Source organism: Cicer arietinum, chromosome 6 (genome assembly GCF_000331145.2).
Source record: "Cicer arietinum cultivar CDC Frontier isolate Library 1 chromosome 6, Cicar.CDCFrontier_v2.0, whole genome shotgun sequence".
In the NCBI taxonomy this organism is placed as follows: domain Eukaryota; kingdom Viridiplantae; phylum Streptophyta; class Magnoliopsida; order Fabales; family Fabaceae; genus Cicer; species Cicer arietinum.
Window position 1 is genome coordinate 6983468 of NC_021165.2, and position 18745 is coordinate 7002212.

General features: G+C 27.2%; 1 protein-coding gene across 3 annotated transcripts; it reads right to left on the reverse strand.

The window, feature by feature from the left end:
- Positions 1-12627: 12627 nt before the first annotated feature.
- LOC101494194 (zinc finger CCCH domain-containing protein 38) lies at positions 12628-18489 on the reverse strand. 3 transcript variants are annotated; one of them, XM_027335913.2, is made up of 5 exons: positions 18291-18489; positions 17803-18064; positions 15671-16737; positions 14522-15531; positions 12628-13333 (listed from the first exon to the last, which is right to left on the reverse strand). In XM_027335913.2, the coding sequence occupies exons 1-5, from the start codon at positions 18358-18360 to the stop codon at positions 13304-13306; spliced, it is 2439 nt and encodes an 812-aa protein (XP_027191714.1). In that variant the 5' UTR covers positions 18361-18489; the 3' UTR covers positions 12628-13303. The 3 variants fall into 3 exon arrangements, with proteins under 3 accessions (XP_027191714.1, XP_004503948.1, XP_012572256.1); XM_004503891.4 differs by having other exon boundaries at positions 15671-16749; positions 18291-18449; XM_012716802.3 differs by having other exon boundaries at positions 15671-16749; positions 17803-18083; positions 18291-18441.
- Between the last annotated feature and the right edge of the window lie 256 nt (positions 18490-18745).

The following is an 18745-nucleotide window of genomic DNA, read 5'->3' on the forward strand; positions in this document are numbered from 1 at the left end:
ATTACTAAACCAACGAAGACAAAGACCTCAATTTAACTGAATGATCATGTTAAAAATATAGAAAATCACAAAAAGTAAAGAACATAATATGGTTAGAGTTCCAATAAATTAATATCAAATTTTATGAATTCAAGAATTACAAAGATAATATATAGTAAAACATAAAAATATTGGACTGCCTTTAATCTAGAAATATAAATGTCTAATAGTACATTATCTATAATCTAAAAGTCTAATCAAGACCCATAATTTAGAAATATAACTAAAAACATATTGATCGATTAATTAATGTTTAATAACAATAAACCATAACTTATAATAATTTTCAATAATTAATTATTGTCGATTTATAATTAATTAATCTAATATTAATTTGACTAAAGTGGTTAATAAACTTTAATAAAAAACGAATCATTAGAAAGAATATGAATTTGAATTAAAATCATAATGATTATTTATTAACTTTTCCTTATTTATCGATGAAACTCTTGATTATCACACCCTTACTTTGTGGAAATCGGTTGTTGTTTTGTTTGGTCCTTCATTTTGGTTCTAAGTCTTATTACATAACAAACACCTAGAATTACATTGCAATGGAGCATGAAAAATAAAGCTAGCATAGTAAATAAAACCTTACAAAGATCGATCTAAACCCAGTAATAAAGTACTCTGAGACAAATAAAGTAAGAAAAAGATGCATATGAAATTAGTGTTGTAATACTGCAGAGGTTGAGAAAGTAAAAACCTGCTGCATATATATTGTAACCTTGCATAATGCATTACTTTTATTAAAGTTACTCAGTTTAATAATTTCGTGGAGAATAATTTCAACCATCAAATTAATAGTTCATAAGTAAATAAAATCAACAAATTTTATGCATTTTCATAAAATTATTAAAATGTTTTATATTTTATCAAATAATTTATTTTGAATTCAATGTGTTGATAATATTTTACAAAATGTAAGTAAAATATGAACTATGAGATTGTATATATATATATATATATATAATATAGCAAATATGACGTCTTTTATATTGAGAAAATGACGTGAATCATTCATAATACAATTTTCTAATTGAAATGAAAATTCGGAAACCTTCGACCCCATTTAATCACAAAGACCAAATAAGAGATTGTGTTCCAGAACAATTTATATATTGTTCAACCATCAATTTTTTAAGTAATGTGAAATGTTTAACTCATCACATTTACTACACAACACTTTACACACTCTAAAACTGGAAAATTATAAAATGAACAACACAAATAAAAATAATAGTGAACAAAATATTTTGGATGAAAATAATAATAATGAAGAGAATGGTTGTAACGGAACTAAATGCTTTGAGGTAGTAATGAAAATGAGCATATCCTTACTCGTTTTTCTTTTTGAGTAAATATTCTTATTTTTGTTGATGAACGATTTATTAGTAAGTCTATTCTATAGACGTTTATGACCCAATAACATCAAAGAAACTTATAAGTGATTTGAGAAATAAATTGCTAAAAATAGTTTTGGAAGAGATATGTCAAAAGTAAATGATGCTAATATAAGGATACTATTGGTAACTGCTTCTCATCGTCATGCATTATATTGTTGTAATAGAGAAGACCAATAGGGAGTTTAATAGTTTTTTCATAAAAAATAAAATAGAATTTAATGATTGGACTAATTTTATCAAGTGTTGCACATATATGGCTTTTATGAGTGAATAAGTTAAATACAAGTCAAATTTTAGAAAAAACATTAAAAACCATCTTAAAGAGCTTATAAGAAAAGAAAAATAATCTTATAAACTATCTTAAAAACCTTACAAAAAATAATAATAATCTTATGTTAGGCGTGAAAGAAAAAAAAATTAAAATCATATATTTTAAGTCCAAATAAAATAAAATTTAAAATCATATTAAATAAAATAAAATTTAAGTCCAAATAAAAAACAAATATTATATGTCCTTCAAATCTCTCCTTTAATTTAAATGGAGCTAAAATTGACTAAAAGACGGATTTTATAACTCTCAGTCCTCTCTCCTCTTCTACAAATGATTAAATTAAAAAACACAAATTAACATAATATCTTCCATTTATCAAAGACATTTATTCTACTATTGATTTCTCATATACTTCCAGTATACTCCAATTGATAACTTAGATTGTTAGAGTTTATTTGATGAAGATGATATGAAATATGATAGAAATAAATGATATTCTGTTTAAAATTTCAATTTAGTATTTGATAAATCAACATAACATATGATAATTTTATTTAGAATTGTGTCATATCTTGTCTTTGTAGTTGAAATTTCTATAATAAATATAAGTTGAGTTTGAAATATGAAGATATTATACTAATAATAATAATAATAATAATAATAATAATAATAATAATAATAATAATAATAATAATAATAATAATAATAATATAAAGTAGAGGCAATCTCGTCATTTTTTTTATCAATTAATGGTTTTGAGGTATTTTTATAATTTATAATTTGAAGAGAAAAGAATTTTGAGTGGGTCAAATGAGGGAAATCTTTTGAATATGCATATTTTCTTCCCGCTCCCAATTTTTTTTTCTTTTCCTTGGTTCCAAACATAGAGTATAAATGTACGAGGCACTAACATAATAATATTTAAATGTATCAAAATTTTCAAAACATATTTTAATTTGGTTTTTGTTAGTTATTTTTGTTAAATATATTTAATTTTCAAAACATATTTTAATTTTGTTTTTGTTAGTTATTTTTGTTATTAAATATATTTTTAGTTAGTTAGTTTTATTTTCAAATATTTATTTTATTTATCAATTTAGTACATAAATTTAGTAATTAAAAAGATATTGGAGATTATATATAATAACAACACGTCACACAATTTGTGACTTAAATGACCGGTTACTCGTTTTATTATTCTGTAAACTGCTTTACTATTTGAGAATTTTTAATTTGTCATTGAACGTCAAATTTTTTTAATAATTAAAAAATAATAAAAACAAAATTACATTTATTATAATAAATGAAATAAAACAACATTTATTAGTAAGATAATTATAAAATAAAATAAAATTATTATTTTTATTTAAAATAGATTAAAATTTATAATATGTAAAAATTATTTATAAAAACTAAAATACATAACTAGAGAAATAGGTTGAGTATCTAACACATAGAAAGGGTGGGATGGGCGATCGCCCAATACCCTCCTTTTTTTTGCTTACAAGTTAATATATACATATATTTAATTAAAAAATTATATTATTAAACTTATAATCAAATAGTTATATGGGTGTCATTTTATTAACTTTCATTCCTTGATGGATTACGAAAATTTAAATATGTATTTGAATTGATCCAAATAAAATCGCATTAATGTATTATTAATGTAATTTTAGAGATGCTCACATGACGAGTACTCACATTTAAATCAATTCAAATAAAATTGCAAATTGATCTAAAAATAAAAAATTGTATAAAATTAAATTTTATTAGACATCTTTGGATTTTTGTATGTGAAATCTATCTGGATTGGATGGATTGAATTTTAGATTCATTTTTTAAAACCAAATAAAACTATATAAATAAAAAATTTAATATTTTTTTTTACTAATACGAGTTATTACTTTGATGTAACTCTAGTGGTTTGGTCTAGAGATAAAAAGACAATTACGATTTCTATTAATATCATTGAAGAGAGACAAATGTAAATTCATATGTAAGTGTTCGATGATTTTGATATATTTCCTACTAGATTAGAGTACGATTCTCTCACCCTAAATTTTACTCCATCAAAAATAAAATATTACTTCAATCTATTATTTGTTTGTTTAATTGTTTCATAATACTTATATGTTTAATTTAATATTTTTTTACTATTTCATATATTCCAAACATAACCTATCAATGTTATTTTATAATGTTGATTTTTAGAATATTATTCGTTATATTTTGCTTCAATTTTGTTACTTAAATATAACTTTATAGTAATAATCTTAAATTAATGTTTTATAATTGTAATTTAAATCAACAAAAAATTGATATAATTTAAACAACATTAATTTAGATCATATCAAATTTTTAAAAATGTCATTCAAATCAAATTCAACTACGAGTATTTAATTTTTAGATCAAATAACATTTACCTTATAATCAATCAAAACCGAATGGTAAACACCACTAATTCACAGCTGAAATCGCGTTGAATTTAGGCAAATCTATTATATATCTTACATAACTAATTTTCTTCATTTTAGATTCTTCATAAAATATTTACATTCAGTTTTAAATATATGTATAAAAATAAATTATTTTATAGATTTTAAAAACAAACTTATCAAACAAATTTTTTCATTTTCTCATCTCTAAAATAGATTTTAGAAATAGAATTGTCAAACAATTCTTTTTAAAATTTTCTTCCTAAAAACACTTTCTTAAAATTAATTTACAAAATAGTTTTCAAAAATAACAAAATAAAATTATTTGCCTCTTTTTATTTTTATGGGTTTCCTCCCGTTATAACACTTTCAAAATCAATAAAAAAAGAGTGCTAAGAATGATATAAGTTAATCTCTTCTTTTTTCTTATACTATTTTCTCTTCTGATTTTTTGTTATGAGTGTCTTGTGTCCTCTTTTGTTATATTTTTCTAAATATTTTTTATCGTGAAATTCTTACGTACAAATTTGAAATTTCAAAATATAATTATTTATTTATTTATTTATTGTATTGACATTATTTAAACACTTTTTATTTTAATTTGTGTTGTTAATATTGTTTAATATACTTTTTCTTTCTTTTTAGGGATGGAGGAGTTTTTTCTTTTTAATTCGCATTGAGGAAAATATATTTTTGGTTGGTGTTAATATGCATGTAATGGTGGTAGTAACTTAATTTCATGGGCATGTTTCAAAGGTAATAGAATAATAGAGTATCAATGAAGCTTTTTTCTACCACTAGTTGATATTCGTTACTGTATGCGTTACTTTTTATTTGTTACCGAATGTATTTTGTTTTGATGTAGAGGTTTTTTTTTTCTTTCCAAACTGATCCTTGATTTGTAATATTTATTACTTTGATGTATTAACTTTAAATTTAATTCAATATTACGTCTTTTAGTTATACAGCTTTATCAAGTCTTACATATATTTTTATTTGAAATATTTTTTTTAAATAACTTATGTAAGTAATTAGTTCTTAAATTTGTTGTAGAGAACAATTGAAAGCATCACCACTTTATTACTCTAATTCACGCAAATCTATCAAACTATCTTATGATTCAATATTACTTGGGTGTATACAGATTAAACTGGATAATTTTTTTATTTTTTTTTTATCAAAATCTATACTCGAATTGATAAAATTCTAATAGGTTGGATTGAGTTTTCAATCAGTGATTTTTACATTTAATCTGAATTAAATCAACTCAATTATAAACGGATTAGATTAAATTAGATTCGCATATCATTAAGAAAAAATAATTTTTATTTAAAAACAAATTAATTAAATTTACATTCTTGAACATTTTAAAAATTATAAAATTATATCACAAGATATCACTTAATACTTAAAATATATTCACAAACACAATAAAATACTTAAATCAATTAAAATGACAACAAATATTCGCATCAAGTTCAGCAAGTTAATAAGTTAGATTCACGATCTATTGAACTCAAATATCATTAAGTTTAAATGGATTTATTTGAATTAAATCTAAATTTAAATAAAATTAATCATAATTTATATTAAATTAATTTAAGTGACCGAATCCAAATACGTATGTGAACCCATAAATTCACTGCATATTAGTCTTTTAGAGGTCGGATTTAAAATATTAAGTATTAATTTTAAAATGTACCTTTTTGATGCATCCTACCACTATAAGATCTGATAATTACAAAATCTTTTTACTTTATAGACCTATTAAAAAAATTCCAAAAAAGTTAAGGAGGGGTTAAATAATTAAATCTGAAATACATAAACCCCAACTTCTTTTTGCTAGTTGGCCAACGTATTAATTTCGTATGAGATCTAAAATATAACAACATTGTACTCCTAAAATGTGATGTATTTTTCTTCTTCATAGTTCGTGCTTGTCCTTTTGACCCGTAAGCTAATCTCGACTAATACTCCATTTAAAATATAATAAAATATAAATAAATATGTATATTTAAAAAACTTATATATCTTCTGAATTTTAAATTTGATATACCAATTTTTTAATATTTTTTTTATTTATCTTTAAATCTAAAGGAACTACTCCCACTGATACTAATTATAAAAAAATTAATCAACAAAAATTTATATATTTAATTTTAAATTTAAACTAAATAATTTATTTTTATTAACATAATTTCATTTTATATTGAAAATTACATTTAATATTTCATATGACTAGGGATGAGAATTAAATTCAAATCCAGTATCCAAATTCAAATTCAGTATCCAAATTGAAATCCAATACATGCAAAAAAAATATATAATGGGTAAAAATCTGCATAATGTGTATAGAAATGAGGACTGATAATTATCCGTAAAATTAAACAGAGATGGGTGTGGGTACAGATACTATAGTATTCAACTCCTGCACCCGCATTAATATAAATATATTATTTATTTATTATATTAGTATTTAGTTTAATTAATTATTTTTTTTATGTTTTAATATCTATTGATATCATTTGATTACTATAATATTTATAATTGAAAGATAAACGTTTGTAAACTTTTTAAGAACTTGATTTTTATGAATAGGCAAATAATTGTGACTTTATAACTAAAAATTATGTCTTATTAATCGTAATTTTATGAATATATTTGCAACTTTCTATCAATTTATTGTACAAATATCTAATAATACTGTTGTAGACTTATAACTTCGTAAAATATTATTATAAAGATTTGAATATATATTATAACGTGTGTTTATTTAAAGATATAAATAATGAATATAAATATAAACACTCAGATATTTAATAAACAACTATACGAGTATTAAAATTAATACTCAAAATATATACACAAATAGAAATACTTTTTTAAATTACAGATATAAAAACGGACAGCGTAATACCTACCCAAACTCTACCGATTATAATGTCTAGTTAGATAGCTTTTTTGTACTGTATCGGTTGATTATAAATTATTGCACAGTCAGTAACGTTTATCGTGCCATCCATGTGGATGTCCATGTCCGTGTACGGTTTGTATGTTGACTCTTCACATGAATGAAACTATAATTGAGATATTTGATGATTAAAATATTATTTGTATCATTAAAAATGTATAATTGAAAAAGATAAAATATTAAAGTATTTTTATTAAATAGTAATGTTATAAATATATACTAAAAGATATTATATAAAAAATTATATAAATAATATTAATTAATCGTACAATTAAAAAATATACATAAGAATTAAAAAAAATAACTTTGTGACAAAATAACGTTCAATAAATTATTTTAGTTTTGCTAATGTTGATATAAAATGACGTTCAATAATTATTATATTGATGTCAAAGAAAAATATAATCTCACAATATATTGTCTCTGTTCCAAATTATATATATATATATATATATATAAAAATTAATATATTTTATTTAAAATTTAGATCAAATATAACTTTTGTTGACTCATTTTTGTTTATAAATATAAACAAATGGAGTACAAAATAGACACATCAATTACACTATTTAATTTTCTTAATAAATATGAAATATACAAATAGAAATTTATATTTAAGAACGAAGTGACTATGTAAGAGATGTGATATATATTTCAATGTATTAAAGTTTTGGATCAACCTCTGATGTTAAAATCTTTTATTAACTTGAATCATTTAGTAAGTTGTTAATGTTGACGTTCCCCATACCTCCAACACTAATCTCAAATAAAAGTTTATCAAAGTGGTGAGAAGTTTAATTTTCTAGTTAGGCCTCATATTTTAGTTTGATAACGGAAAATTAAGTTTTCAAATAAATTTATTCTCTTTTATAGATCATTTTAACTCAGCTTAGATTTGATTTTTATAATTTAATGTAGCTTAATAGATAATAAAAATGATTGAACGATGATAACTGGATAAAAGAAAAGAGTGAAAAGATCGTAAATAAAAATGTTGGTAATTGAAGTCAAACTATTTTAATTATTATTAGTTTATCTTTGAGTGATAAAATTTAGAAGTGGATACGACGAGGACGAGTGCATATACTCTCCCTTAAGAATGTCCCCCACCACCACAAGGAGATTTTATCCCCAATCTCATTCCTATGGATCCCAAGAGTCACAACAAATTGAAAATTTAATGTTCTTGAAGATTAATTTGCATTCATTTATTAATTGGTTGGGAATATTAGGAATGAGAGTAATGGCACATGTTATTTTGTGTTGAATTATGAGTTTATTTTTAAATGCCAAAATGATCAAAGTAGATCATATTTATAACACATTTGTACAATTGTTAAAGAATATTGTGGTAACATTCTCATGAACTGCAGAGGGTGATCCATGTTTTTTAATTGCAAGACTTAGAAGAATTATGTATGAGGTGTCATCACTTGTAAAAAAAATTACATCTCAATTTCATAGCTGCTGATGCTTCGTAATTTTTCCTGAACCGGTGGTTGCATACAGAGTTTAATGTTAACGTTGAGTTTAGAATCACTCAATCAAAACTTTTTTTAATCTATAATAATTTTACAAATTTAAAATTATATCATATAGATTATATAATATTTTATACAAATTTAAAATTATTACATATATTATTAAAATATACCAAAATTAATATTTTATGAATTTTTTTATTAAACATTATTAATAATATGAATTTCAATAATATATCAAATGATTTAAAGTTTATATAAAATTTTATCTGTATAATCTATATAATTTAAACTTTATATCTGATGAAAAAATAAACAAATAAAATAAAGATTATTATTTAAAAAATAGAAATATATTTAAATTTTGAGCATCCATGTGTTAATGTCACTTTAATTTGCATTGAAATCTAAAAAGTAATGATAAAGGTGGACCGTGGACGTACACATTCATCAAAATAATTTGATTTGATTGATTCCATTCATGTCCAATTGGACATTTAGTCATTTACACAGCAACTACTAGCATACTAGAGATTGTAATATTCTTTCTTTTTTATATAAGAATATTACAATTGTGTCCCTAATTTGCAATTGTTTGTTGACATAGACGAAAACATATTTATAATGAAGGAAACGAAGTTGGGGTAGTTAAAGAGTTAATGTGAGTGAGAACATAAAATAAAATAAAAAAATGCAATAGAACAAGGATAGTAAGTTTTAAGAATTGTGAGTATATATGGAAGAACATCTTTACGAGGAGGATTGGGTGAGATCTGACAGTACCCCATGCATTTCACTTTCCCACCACCATACTAAAGAGAGTTAAAGTGTGTCATACAATTCAACTCCACCTCTTACAAAATGGTCTCCTCAGAGTCCGGACTATAGTGACTTGCTTAGACTCATGAATTTCATTTTTCCTTTTTTGGATAAAGGAACCATAAAGTTTTTCTATCATTGTTTGGTTTAAGAATAGCCTTTCGAAAGCTCTTCTTTCGAGTTCTATCCTAACCAATTTTTTCTTTTTCTTTTGCTTTTCTCGTTTCTATTTACTATTTACTATTTACTTTCTCCTATTATTGGATTTAAGGCCCATTCATTCTCATTTTTAAGCGTTTTTTAATAATTTATTTATAAAAATAATTTTCATTACAATGAACAAACATAAAATAGTTTTTGTTTGTTTTTAAAAAATTAACAAATAATCTATTAATACCAAATGTATTTTTTATAATCGATGACAAACGGACATTTGGATTCTATTATATGGTTTAGTTGGAATTGGAATGGAATTTCGTGGAGAAAAAAGAAGCGTACGGAACATTTCATTGATTGATTAATTAACAAGTTATTGCTGATTGTGATTTATGTCTCCTTGTCATATTTGATCATCTTTATTTATTTTCTTGGTACACATGTTGTTGTATTCATTATTCAAATTAACAATCAATGTAGTATTAAACAATATGCATGCAGTAAGTCGTACAAATAAAACTTCTTGTATCCATTACTATATGGATATCTTTACCCACCTACAATGTCGTTATATGTGTAGGTTAATGATTTTCACATTCCGTTCCGTACAAAAATCCTCATTTTCTAATGAAATAATTAATTATATTTTTAAAAACATTTTAATGAATTATAATTCCCAAATTCAATGTAAAAGAAAATACTTAATTTTAGTGATGGAGATTCTTATTACCTCACGTTAAATTTAAAAAAGCAAAACAAAAATAATTTCTATATATTTGACTTCAAAAATATAATATTTACAATTTAGTAAATTTTTTAAATTTGTACGATTTTGTTAACTTGGTTTTATGTATACAGATGTGGTGGTAATAAATTAAAATCAAAATATCAAGCATGCGATTCTTCTAAATGATGCAATAATTCTTTGAAAAAGTTTAATTCTCTTCGATAGAACATTTTTCAACATATATTGAATAAATGTTGATCTAATGGGTAAATACTTGACTCAATAAAGGTGTGAGCTCTTGGCTCGGATCCAACTCACCTATTTATTTATTTTTTAATTATTATATTTTTCATTAATTTTAATATACTTTTTAAGTAGTGTCACCAACATATATTTTTTAATATATTCTCTTTGATTAATTAAAATTCACATAGATTATACTAAATTATGTAAGTTTGATATGATTTTAGTGGGACTTATATGAATTTTAACTCAAATAATATATTAACAAATATGTGTTAGAGAATACATCGTTATTATTATTTATATATCAAATAGTTTATTAAAAAATATGTGTTAAAAAGTCAATAAAAACTATTATTTATACAGAGATAGATAAATATTGTTCTATACATCATCGAGTCCTTCCATATTTATTTCAAAAAATATAGAAATAATAATCCTTTCACTTTACCGAAAAGAAAAGAAGGATATTAACGCTCTCACTCTCTATTAGCCACGCACACAAATACTACTTTTATCATCTCTCCTTTACACTCTCACTTCTTTTTTTGCTCCACTCACAAATGGAACATATAACACCATTGATTTGTTACGATTTAAAGTTTCGAATGGCCGTTCAATCGATTAAGAGTGTCACAATGCAAAATATGTAAAGTCAAAAACTCCTTTCTTGCACCATTCTCAAGATAAGATCATTCAAAATCTTTTGGATCATGGATTATTTAGTTGCACATGACCAAGTTAGTTGTAGAGTTTTGATTTTATAACACTCTTTTTTACACTCATTTCATACCTCTTTGTAAGTCTCTTTTTATTATGTCACGTGTTTCTCTACGCATCCTATTTAAACTATTTGAGACTTATCACTATTTGCACAGAAGAGAGGAATGTAAAATTAATGTGAAAAAAGTGTGAGGAGCTAGTATTTCTTAGCACACTAACGGTTTAATTATTTTTCACGAGAGATATCTAGAGTAGAAAATTGCTTTTAAAATTGTTATTCCAAAAGGCCATAGATCCAGTACCATAACCGATTCAAATTTTTTGAAGAAAATTAAATGCACTTAAATCAAAATCCACCAATTGTGAAATATATGGCGACTTTATCCGTAAATATTGTTGCTCTTACTAGTGAATGAGCCACATTAACTAAACTAATACAGCAAAAATACTAATTATAACAAAAAAGTTTGCTAAGAAACCAAATATAGAAAAAGATTTAGAGATTTATTGAAATTTGTATTTTCAATTATTAGGCCATTTGTTAATAAGACTCATCTAACACCATAGTTTATAAAGAAATTTAAATTTTTTAGTCAACATAACACTGAATTCTGAGATATGATTAATCGATTCTTCTGAAATCAATTATCACTTTACTATGCAACTCAAAGATGACATTATTAAGACCCAAGTCATACTAAGCAAATTGAATTAACTTAATTGATTAAATAAGTGAAATTAGATTAATAATTGAATTATATTAAAATGATATATTGAACTGCTTTAAAAAAATAAAATTATTTAAACTAAATTAATTAATAAAAGCCAAGGCTCTTGTTACTAAGGCTACTCTTTCAGCTTTGTTAAGCAGCCTATGTTTTCAATAACGAAATGTTACAGGTGTGCCCTTTCAGAGTTGGGAATCCATAATATTTGTCTATGAATTAAATTGGATTTTGCCCTTCTAGATGATGGAATTGAAGTGCTTTTTTGAACTTTTTGTTACCGACTCCAGAGACCAGAGGCACTAGATTAGATTAAAAAAATCAATCAGAATAATCTAAAAATTATTTTCAATTGAAAAGTTGTTTTAAGTAGTTTTCATTAAAATCATTTTTCATAGATAATTTTTTTTTTAAAAAATAATTTTTATCACGATGAACAACCACAATAGTTTCTATCTTTTTTAACATTTAAAAAATTCTCTTTAGATTATTGATTGTTAAAATCACATTTTTTATATTCTGTAACAAAATGCATTTAGTACGGTCAACAAATTAAAACCATTTTAATAAAGATCATTTAGCTCAAATTCCAACCCAAATAAACCATATTCAAAACATAAACTCCAAATAAATGTAAGTCATTCAATGTATATTTATCCCATGGCTCTCCAGTTTACTTGCTACAACAAATGCACTATTTTTAAACTGCATTAAATACAAAATTCTTAATAACAAAATTGGTCCTGGAGGTAGCACAGGATCTGAGTTGAATGAAACAATGCATACTTGAGTTTGAGTTAACATAGGAAAGATTTCTGTAGCAGAACACAGAAACCCAAAATTGCCGTCTCTTTCGCACTATTTCAAAGAGAAAAAGGACATCTCTTCCTTCAATTACATAAAACAGGTAAAATAAAAAATAACATTTGTCTAATGTTGGTTGCAAACTAATGTTAGAACAACACTACACTTAAAATTCTTCCTAGAAAAAAAAAATGATAGACAACAAACAGCCCTGAGTTTATATTTACACATGAGCTGCTTGATTTTACTCAATTATACATCTACTGATCTAAAGAGCATGACAGAAAACTTATTGCAACAACATAAATAAATACCCAACGAAAATGGTAATGTAACAAAATATAGTAGTAATAGTAAACATAATGAAATATAAGCAAAAATAGTAGTTGAAAAATTGATGAATTTGAACTACATTTTTAATCAAATACATCAACCTTTCAACTGTCCTTTTTGCTTATATTTCATTCAAGAGTATACATAACCAAATTTCTACACTTGCACTACGCCTTCTGAGCCTTTTCCACATATGCCTGCACAAAAGAAGAATAATTATAAGACAAACTGAAAATACTAAAAAGTACTAAATTATCTTACTTTGACAGTGAAATTATAAATGTCTTAAACGCAAATGTAGATTCAGAAGCTGAAAGAGATCTTCAAATAGTAAAATGGAACAGAATCGAAAAGAGATGGGATAGAGACGTCCTATATTTTTTGAAAAAAATAGGTTATTTTTTTAAGTCAACAAAATAATTATGTTAGGAAATAAAATGTTAATTGACAAAAGGATCCAAGAACGAATTTAGGTTCACATTTTAGACAGCATATTTAAGGAATAATTATACTGGCCTATCTTGAGGTTCACATTATTTGCAGGGATATTGTTCTTGTTTGAAAAATTACACCAGCCTTCATTGCCTTGTTATTTTTAAGGGTCTGTTTGGTTGAGGGAAACCATAAATTTAATTTTTTTATTCAATATTTTTGGAGGAGAAAACATGGAAGGAAAATCCTCCTCAGACAAGAGCAGCTCCCCTCCAACATTAGAAGGGTTTGAAGGGGAGATAATATGTGTTTATATACTCTTACAAGTGTTGACTAAAACAATCTTTACATTAAATAAGCATCTTTTCTGCTATAAAATCCCTCCTCTCTCCCTTTAACCAAACAAGACATCTCATAAATTTTTTTTCCTCCATTCCCCTTCCATCCCTTTAACCAAACAAGTTATCACATTAAACTTTGCCTATCCATTCCCCTCCCTGCCTCCCCTTTCCTCCATTAAAATCACTCCATTTGATTGAGATCCTCTAGAAAATTGATTTATGATCTGTCCATCTATATAGGGGGATATGTGTAATTTCATGAAGAAGAAAAATGTCAGTTTTTTTTTTTATAGTGAAAGAACACTAGGGAATTAGGTAGGTGTAATTTTCCAAAACATAAAGGGTCGCATTTTAATTAGTGCTAACCCTAATAGAGATCAATGTATATTTAATGATGAAGTTTAGTTACATACATAAAACTGTAGCACAAATGAACACGTTGGTACAAAATTTAATCTCAACTTTTTACAACTATCCTATAACACTTTCCACATCCAAACTAAGCCTTCTAGAAAATTCAATGATTTCTGAAGCTGCATGCATCACAATCATCTATAAAACCAAGTTAAATGGGAGGCAAGATTTTGAATCCTTTACATATGACAGACTGACCTGTACAAGTTTGATAAGCTTTGGTTTCGAAACTGATAAATAACGGTCAATTTTCTCTTGTGTCTGAGGAATATGTACCCGCTGTACCGTGCCAGTCACTTTATCAGTAACCTTCTTCACAATTGCTTTATAATCTTCTTTGGTGATTTTCCCATCTTTCCATGTTGGTTTCAGAAGCTCTTTAATGAGCTCTACCAATGAAATTTTAAATGCACGAGTCCCCTTCGCATCCTTTGTTTTCTTGGCGTCCTCAGGTCCAACATTTTGGTCCATGTTTCCCAAAGGACTATTCTCTTTAGTAATTTTATTTTCAGACTGAGAGCTTGGCTTTTCTTCAGCTACGATTTTGCTAGTCTCATTTTGTACCTTAATGTTTTCACATAGCTGTAAATGAAATAAATGTTCATTTTTTACATGTGGTTCTTCTGAAATGGCAGTTTTACGAGAATCATCAAAACTTTGTCCCAGGTTTGATAACTGTGGTGGAATCTCAACCGCATTTTTTGGAATCTTTATAGGAGAAAAGGTTGGAGGGACCACACTTGCATTAGTATTCTTGGGCCCCATACTATCACACATTGTATCATACTGCTTCAATCCAATAGCAGGATCTGGCTTGATGAATGTCAAGGAAACAGGATCACCAGACCCTTCAATTTTGCTTCCAAAGAGAGTGTCCTTTGCGTCATAAGAATTTGATGTAGAATGAAGTTGAGGGAGCTTCTGATCTGTTCCGAGGATATGTGCGAGAGATGCTGAGAGGCAGCTAAGTTGAGCAAGCTGTTCTTTGCTGACTACGTTCTGAGTTGGAGTATTTCTTGAACTAATTTGTGAAAGGCTTGCATTCATGGTATTTGGTTCTACAATGTAATTTTTCTCAGTGGAGTGTTCCTGGTTCTGTATACTTTCAATAATTCTTGCTCTTGGAGTAACAATGGAAACTGTTGTTTGACTCTGTCCCACCACCTGGGAAGCAGATATATTTTGAGAATTCTGAATTAGTCCTTGTCCTGGCAAAAGGTTAGAAAAGTTAAGAAGGTTTAAGGGTGAATCAGCATATTCTTTTAATACAACACCATATCCTCTGTTTTTCCACTTGCAGATAAAATGCTCAATTGACAAATGATTTTTCAATAAACAAACAATTACCTGGAGCAACTTGTTGCTTATTCTGCCCATGTTCATCGTTAACATGGCTGGAAGATCTCGCACCATAATTCCAATCAGGTGACATTGTTTCGTCACCGGGCCAAATGCCTCCACCTACTGACTGGGAAATGAGAATGTTGTCAGTTGCATTTTCTGCTTTCGAACAGTTGCCTTCCTTCTTATCAATTGAAAATGGTGATTCATTATGCACTATGTTCTTGTCAAAGCTATGGTCCCGTCTATCACTCATTGGCCAAGCAATAAATCCAGGTTCTGCGGCGCCTATTATTCCATTTTTGTTGTCCTCAACCATCTTTGCAGTATCAGAGACAGCAACTAAATCATTCTGCTTTGGACCATCCCAAACTTTACCAACATCAGCCATGCTGCCATCTGAACCCCATCTATCATCTCTTGGCCTTCCATTAGGAATTACTGAATCGCTTATTTTTGGTCTGCCCAACACCTGATCTTCACCTTGATTACTCCTTGACCTATCATCCCTTAATCTTCCAATAGGGCTCGTAAATGCTTGCCTATCATGAGAAAACCTACAATCTTTACCATTCCGGCAATTCCCAAAAGCAAAAAATTTGCAAGGAGTGTTACCACTGTGGTTTGGATAATGCTGCCCACCCTGCTTGAATGAATTATCTGAGCGTCTTCTATCAATTTCCCTTTGCCTAGATGATTCATCTGCTGAAACTTTGTTGTCAAACCCATCAGAATTGCCATGATGCACATACTTGCATGATTCTCCCGTTCTACACCTTCCCTTTGCGAAATTAATACAAGCTTCGTTAGATCTTTGACTTGCAAGAGAATAATCCCCACTCTCCCGGGAATTAGAATATCTAGGCCCATCTTGCCTGTGTCTACTTTCCCTGCTATCCTCATAACTTTGATTATCGTGATGAAGGAAATGACAATGGCTGCCTCTTCTGCAGTTCCCAACAGCAAAATCTCTACAAGGTTGTGCCGTTCTGCCAGCCCTTGTTCTGTTCCTTTCGTCAACAGCTGAGTACTTAAAACCACGCGGAGGGCTCCGGCTATGACTCCTACTTCTCCTAGACATGGCACTATCCAAAGAAAATCAGATAATTAATTAACCAAAAGCAGACAGTTAATAAACCAATTGCATCTGTCAATATGCACACATAGATATGTCAACTCTCAAAGATATAAAATTTCTTTGAGGGGACAAAATTTGAACATTCCGTTAATGGTTAAGACTTACGATTAGAAACCACTGAAGCGTCACATAAAAATCATATGATCATCTAAAAAACTTAAAATACAGATGACTTTAATCTTGGCTAAAGCTTTGTAGTTCATTTTTAAAGATTTGAATGAAGTTGAAATTTGAATCTTAGATTAAAGGAGAGGTAGATTCGACTTCTCTAGGATCTTGCTTGAACCATTTCTAGAATGTTATCAAGATCCTCATACTCTTGTGGTGGTTCATCATCTTGATCTTATCATACATTCAATGAATGCGGTGATCTTCTCCATATTTCTTACCTATTCCACTTGTATGTTTCTTTTCCTATCTTTCTTAGAGTTTTCCTAAATTTTCTATCAATTTCTTTACCAAATTCAAGAATTTACACTAGGTATCAACGACCCTTGTACTTAAGCATCCATCAGGGTCCACAATCCACATCACTAATTAAAGAAAATAAGTGTCTATGTTTTGTCAGGTAAGACAAGTACGTTGCTCACTGTCAATGGCCTTTGCTAAGTAACTTGATAGGTCAGCATCCAATTCATGAAATTTTGTTTTGTATAAAATAGGATTGCCTTCTCAATGAAAAGTTACAAGTAAGATATGTATGAAATGTGTTTGAACAAGTAAAGAGACTATCTAACAAGCAAACCAATACATTTAGATTCTCAACAGTACTCTTCTTTGTCAAAAAAAGAAAAAGATTCTCAACAGTACTGCTGATTACTCAGAGGCGTTGAAGCATTCTCATGAGAATTAGAATATAATAATTTGCATGATCAAGCTTATTATAGAATATTTCCTCATAAAACATCACCAGTTAGGCTTACCGAGTTCAGTTTCCATTAAATAATTTTCAAACAATAGGATCACTGCAGATATTAATAGAGAAACAAACTCGACTGACCTGCCGTAATCATCTTTTGCAGACTGACCATGCTTCCTATTTTTCCATTCCTCAAACCCTGGAGAAATGTCCATATCGTAACTTCCATCAGTGCCCTGCGCAATTGTTGCATCAAAAACTCTGTAGTCTTCATTCCTAACATCATCCCTATTTGAACCTCTGCCTCCAGAAAAAGGTTCCTTGCTTAAAAATTCCATTCTGGGTTTTATCATATCATTACTTGCCAAATAGGGCCGCCTTGAATTATTGCTATTAGTAACACCTGTAAAGGACCGCCAAGACTACAATTTCTTAGGGTGCATTTGGACATGCTTCTCGAAAAAGTACTTTTCTAATTCTTTTTGCGAATACTCTATCAAGTGTATGGAAAAAACACAAACTGTTTTTTATGGATTGTGACTATATTCTGAACAACATATGCCACCTTAAAAGGTTTTAGACATATTTTTACTTGCAATTTTTCTATTAAAAAAACAAGTAGGCCTTACTCTCAGATGCAAATTCAGATTCATCTCCTGAATCCCACTTTGAAGATAGCTTTCTGCAACTTCCACTCATCTAACTCCCCAGAGCCTTAAGCTTCACTTTGGTTAATGCAGAGTGCTCTGAATTAAAAGCAACAACAAAAAAAAAGTAAATAAAATTAGAAACCTGAAATTCATCCTCATTCTTCTAATATTCTTTCTTCACTAGGGGAATACAGCAAGCTAGAAACAGAAACAGAAAGTTATCAAATGAATGACAAACATATATTATGAACAGTAAGTATCAATGCAAAGTTTTCCACCAAATCTTCAAGCAAGAGTTGCATAAACCACAGTAAAAAAATATAAGCAAAAACAGTGTCAAAGGAAAAATAAATAAATAAACTTAAAATAAAAGAGTTCCCTACTGTACAGCATATATCTGATAAATAAAACCTCTTACAAGAAACAATGAAAGT

Excerpts from the sequence above, each read along its gene's own strand:
- LOC101494194 (XM_004503891.4), bottom strand. The coding sequence starts at position 18,360 with ATGAGTGGAAGTTGCAGAAAGCTATCTTCAAAGTGGGATTCAGGAGAT. Across the intron at positions 18,065-18,290 it reads ATCTGAATTTGCATCTGAGA|GTGTTACTAATAGCAATAAT; the intron begins GTAAGGCCTACT and ends GGTCCTTTACAG. Across the intron at positions 13,334-14,521 it reads AGCTTATCAAACTTGTACAG|GCATATGTGGAAAAGGCTCA; the intron begins GTCAGTCTGTCA and ends TCTTTTGTGCAG.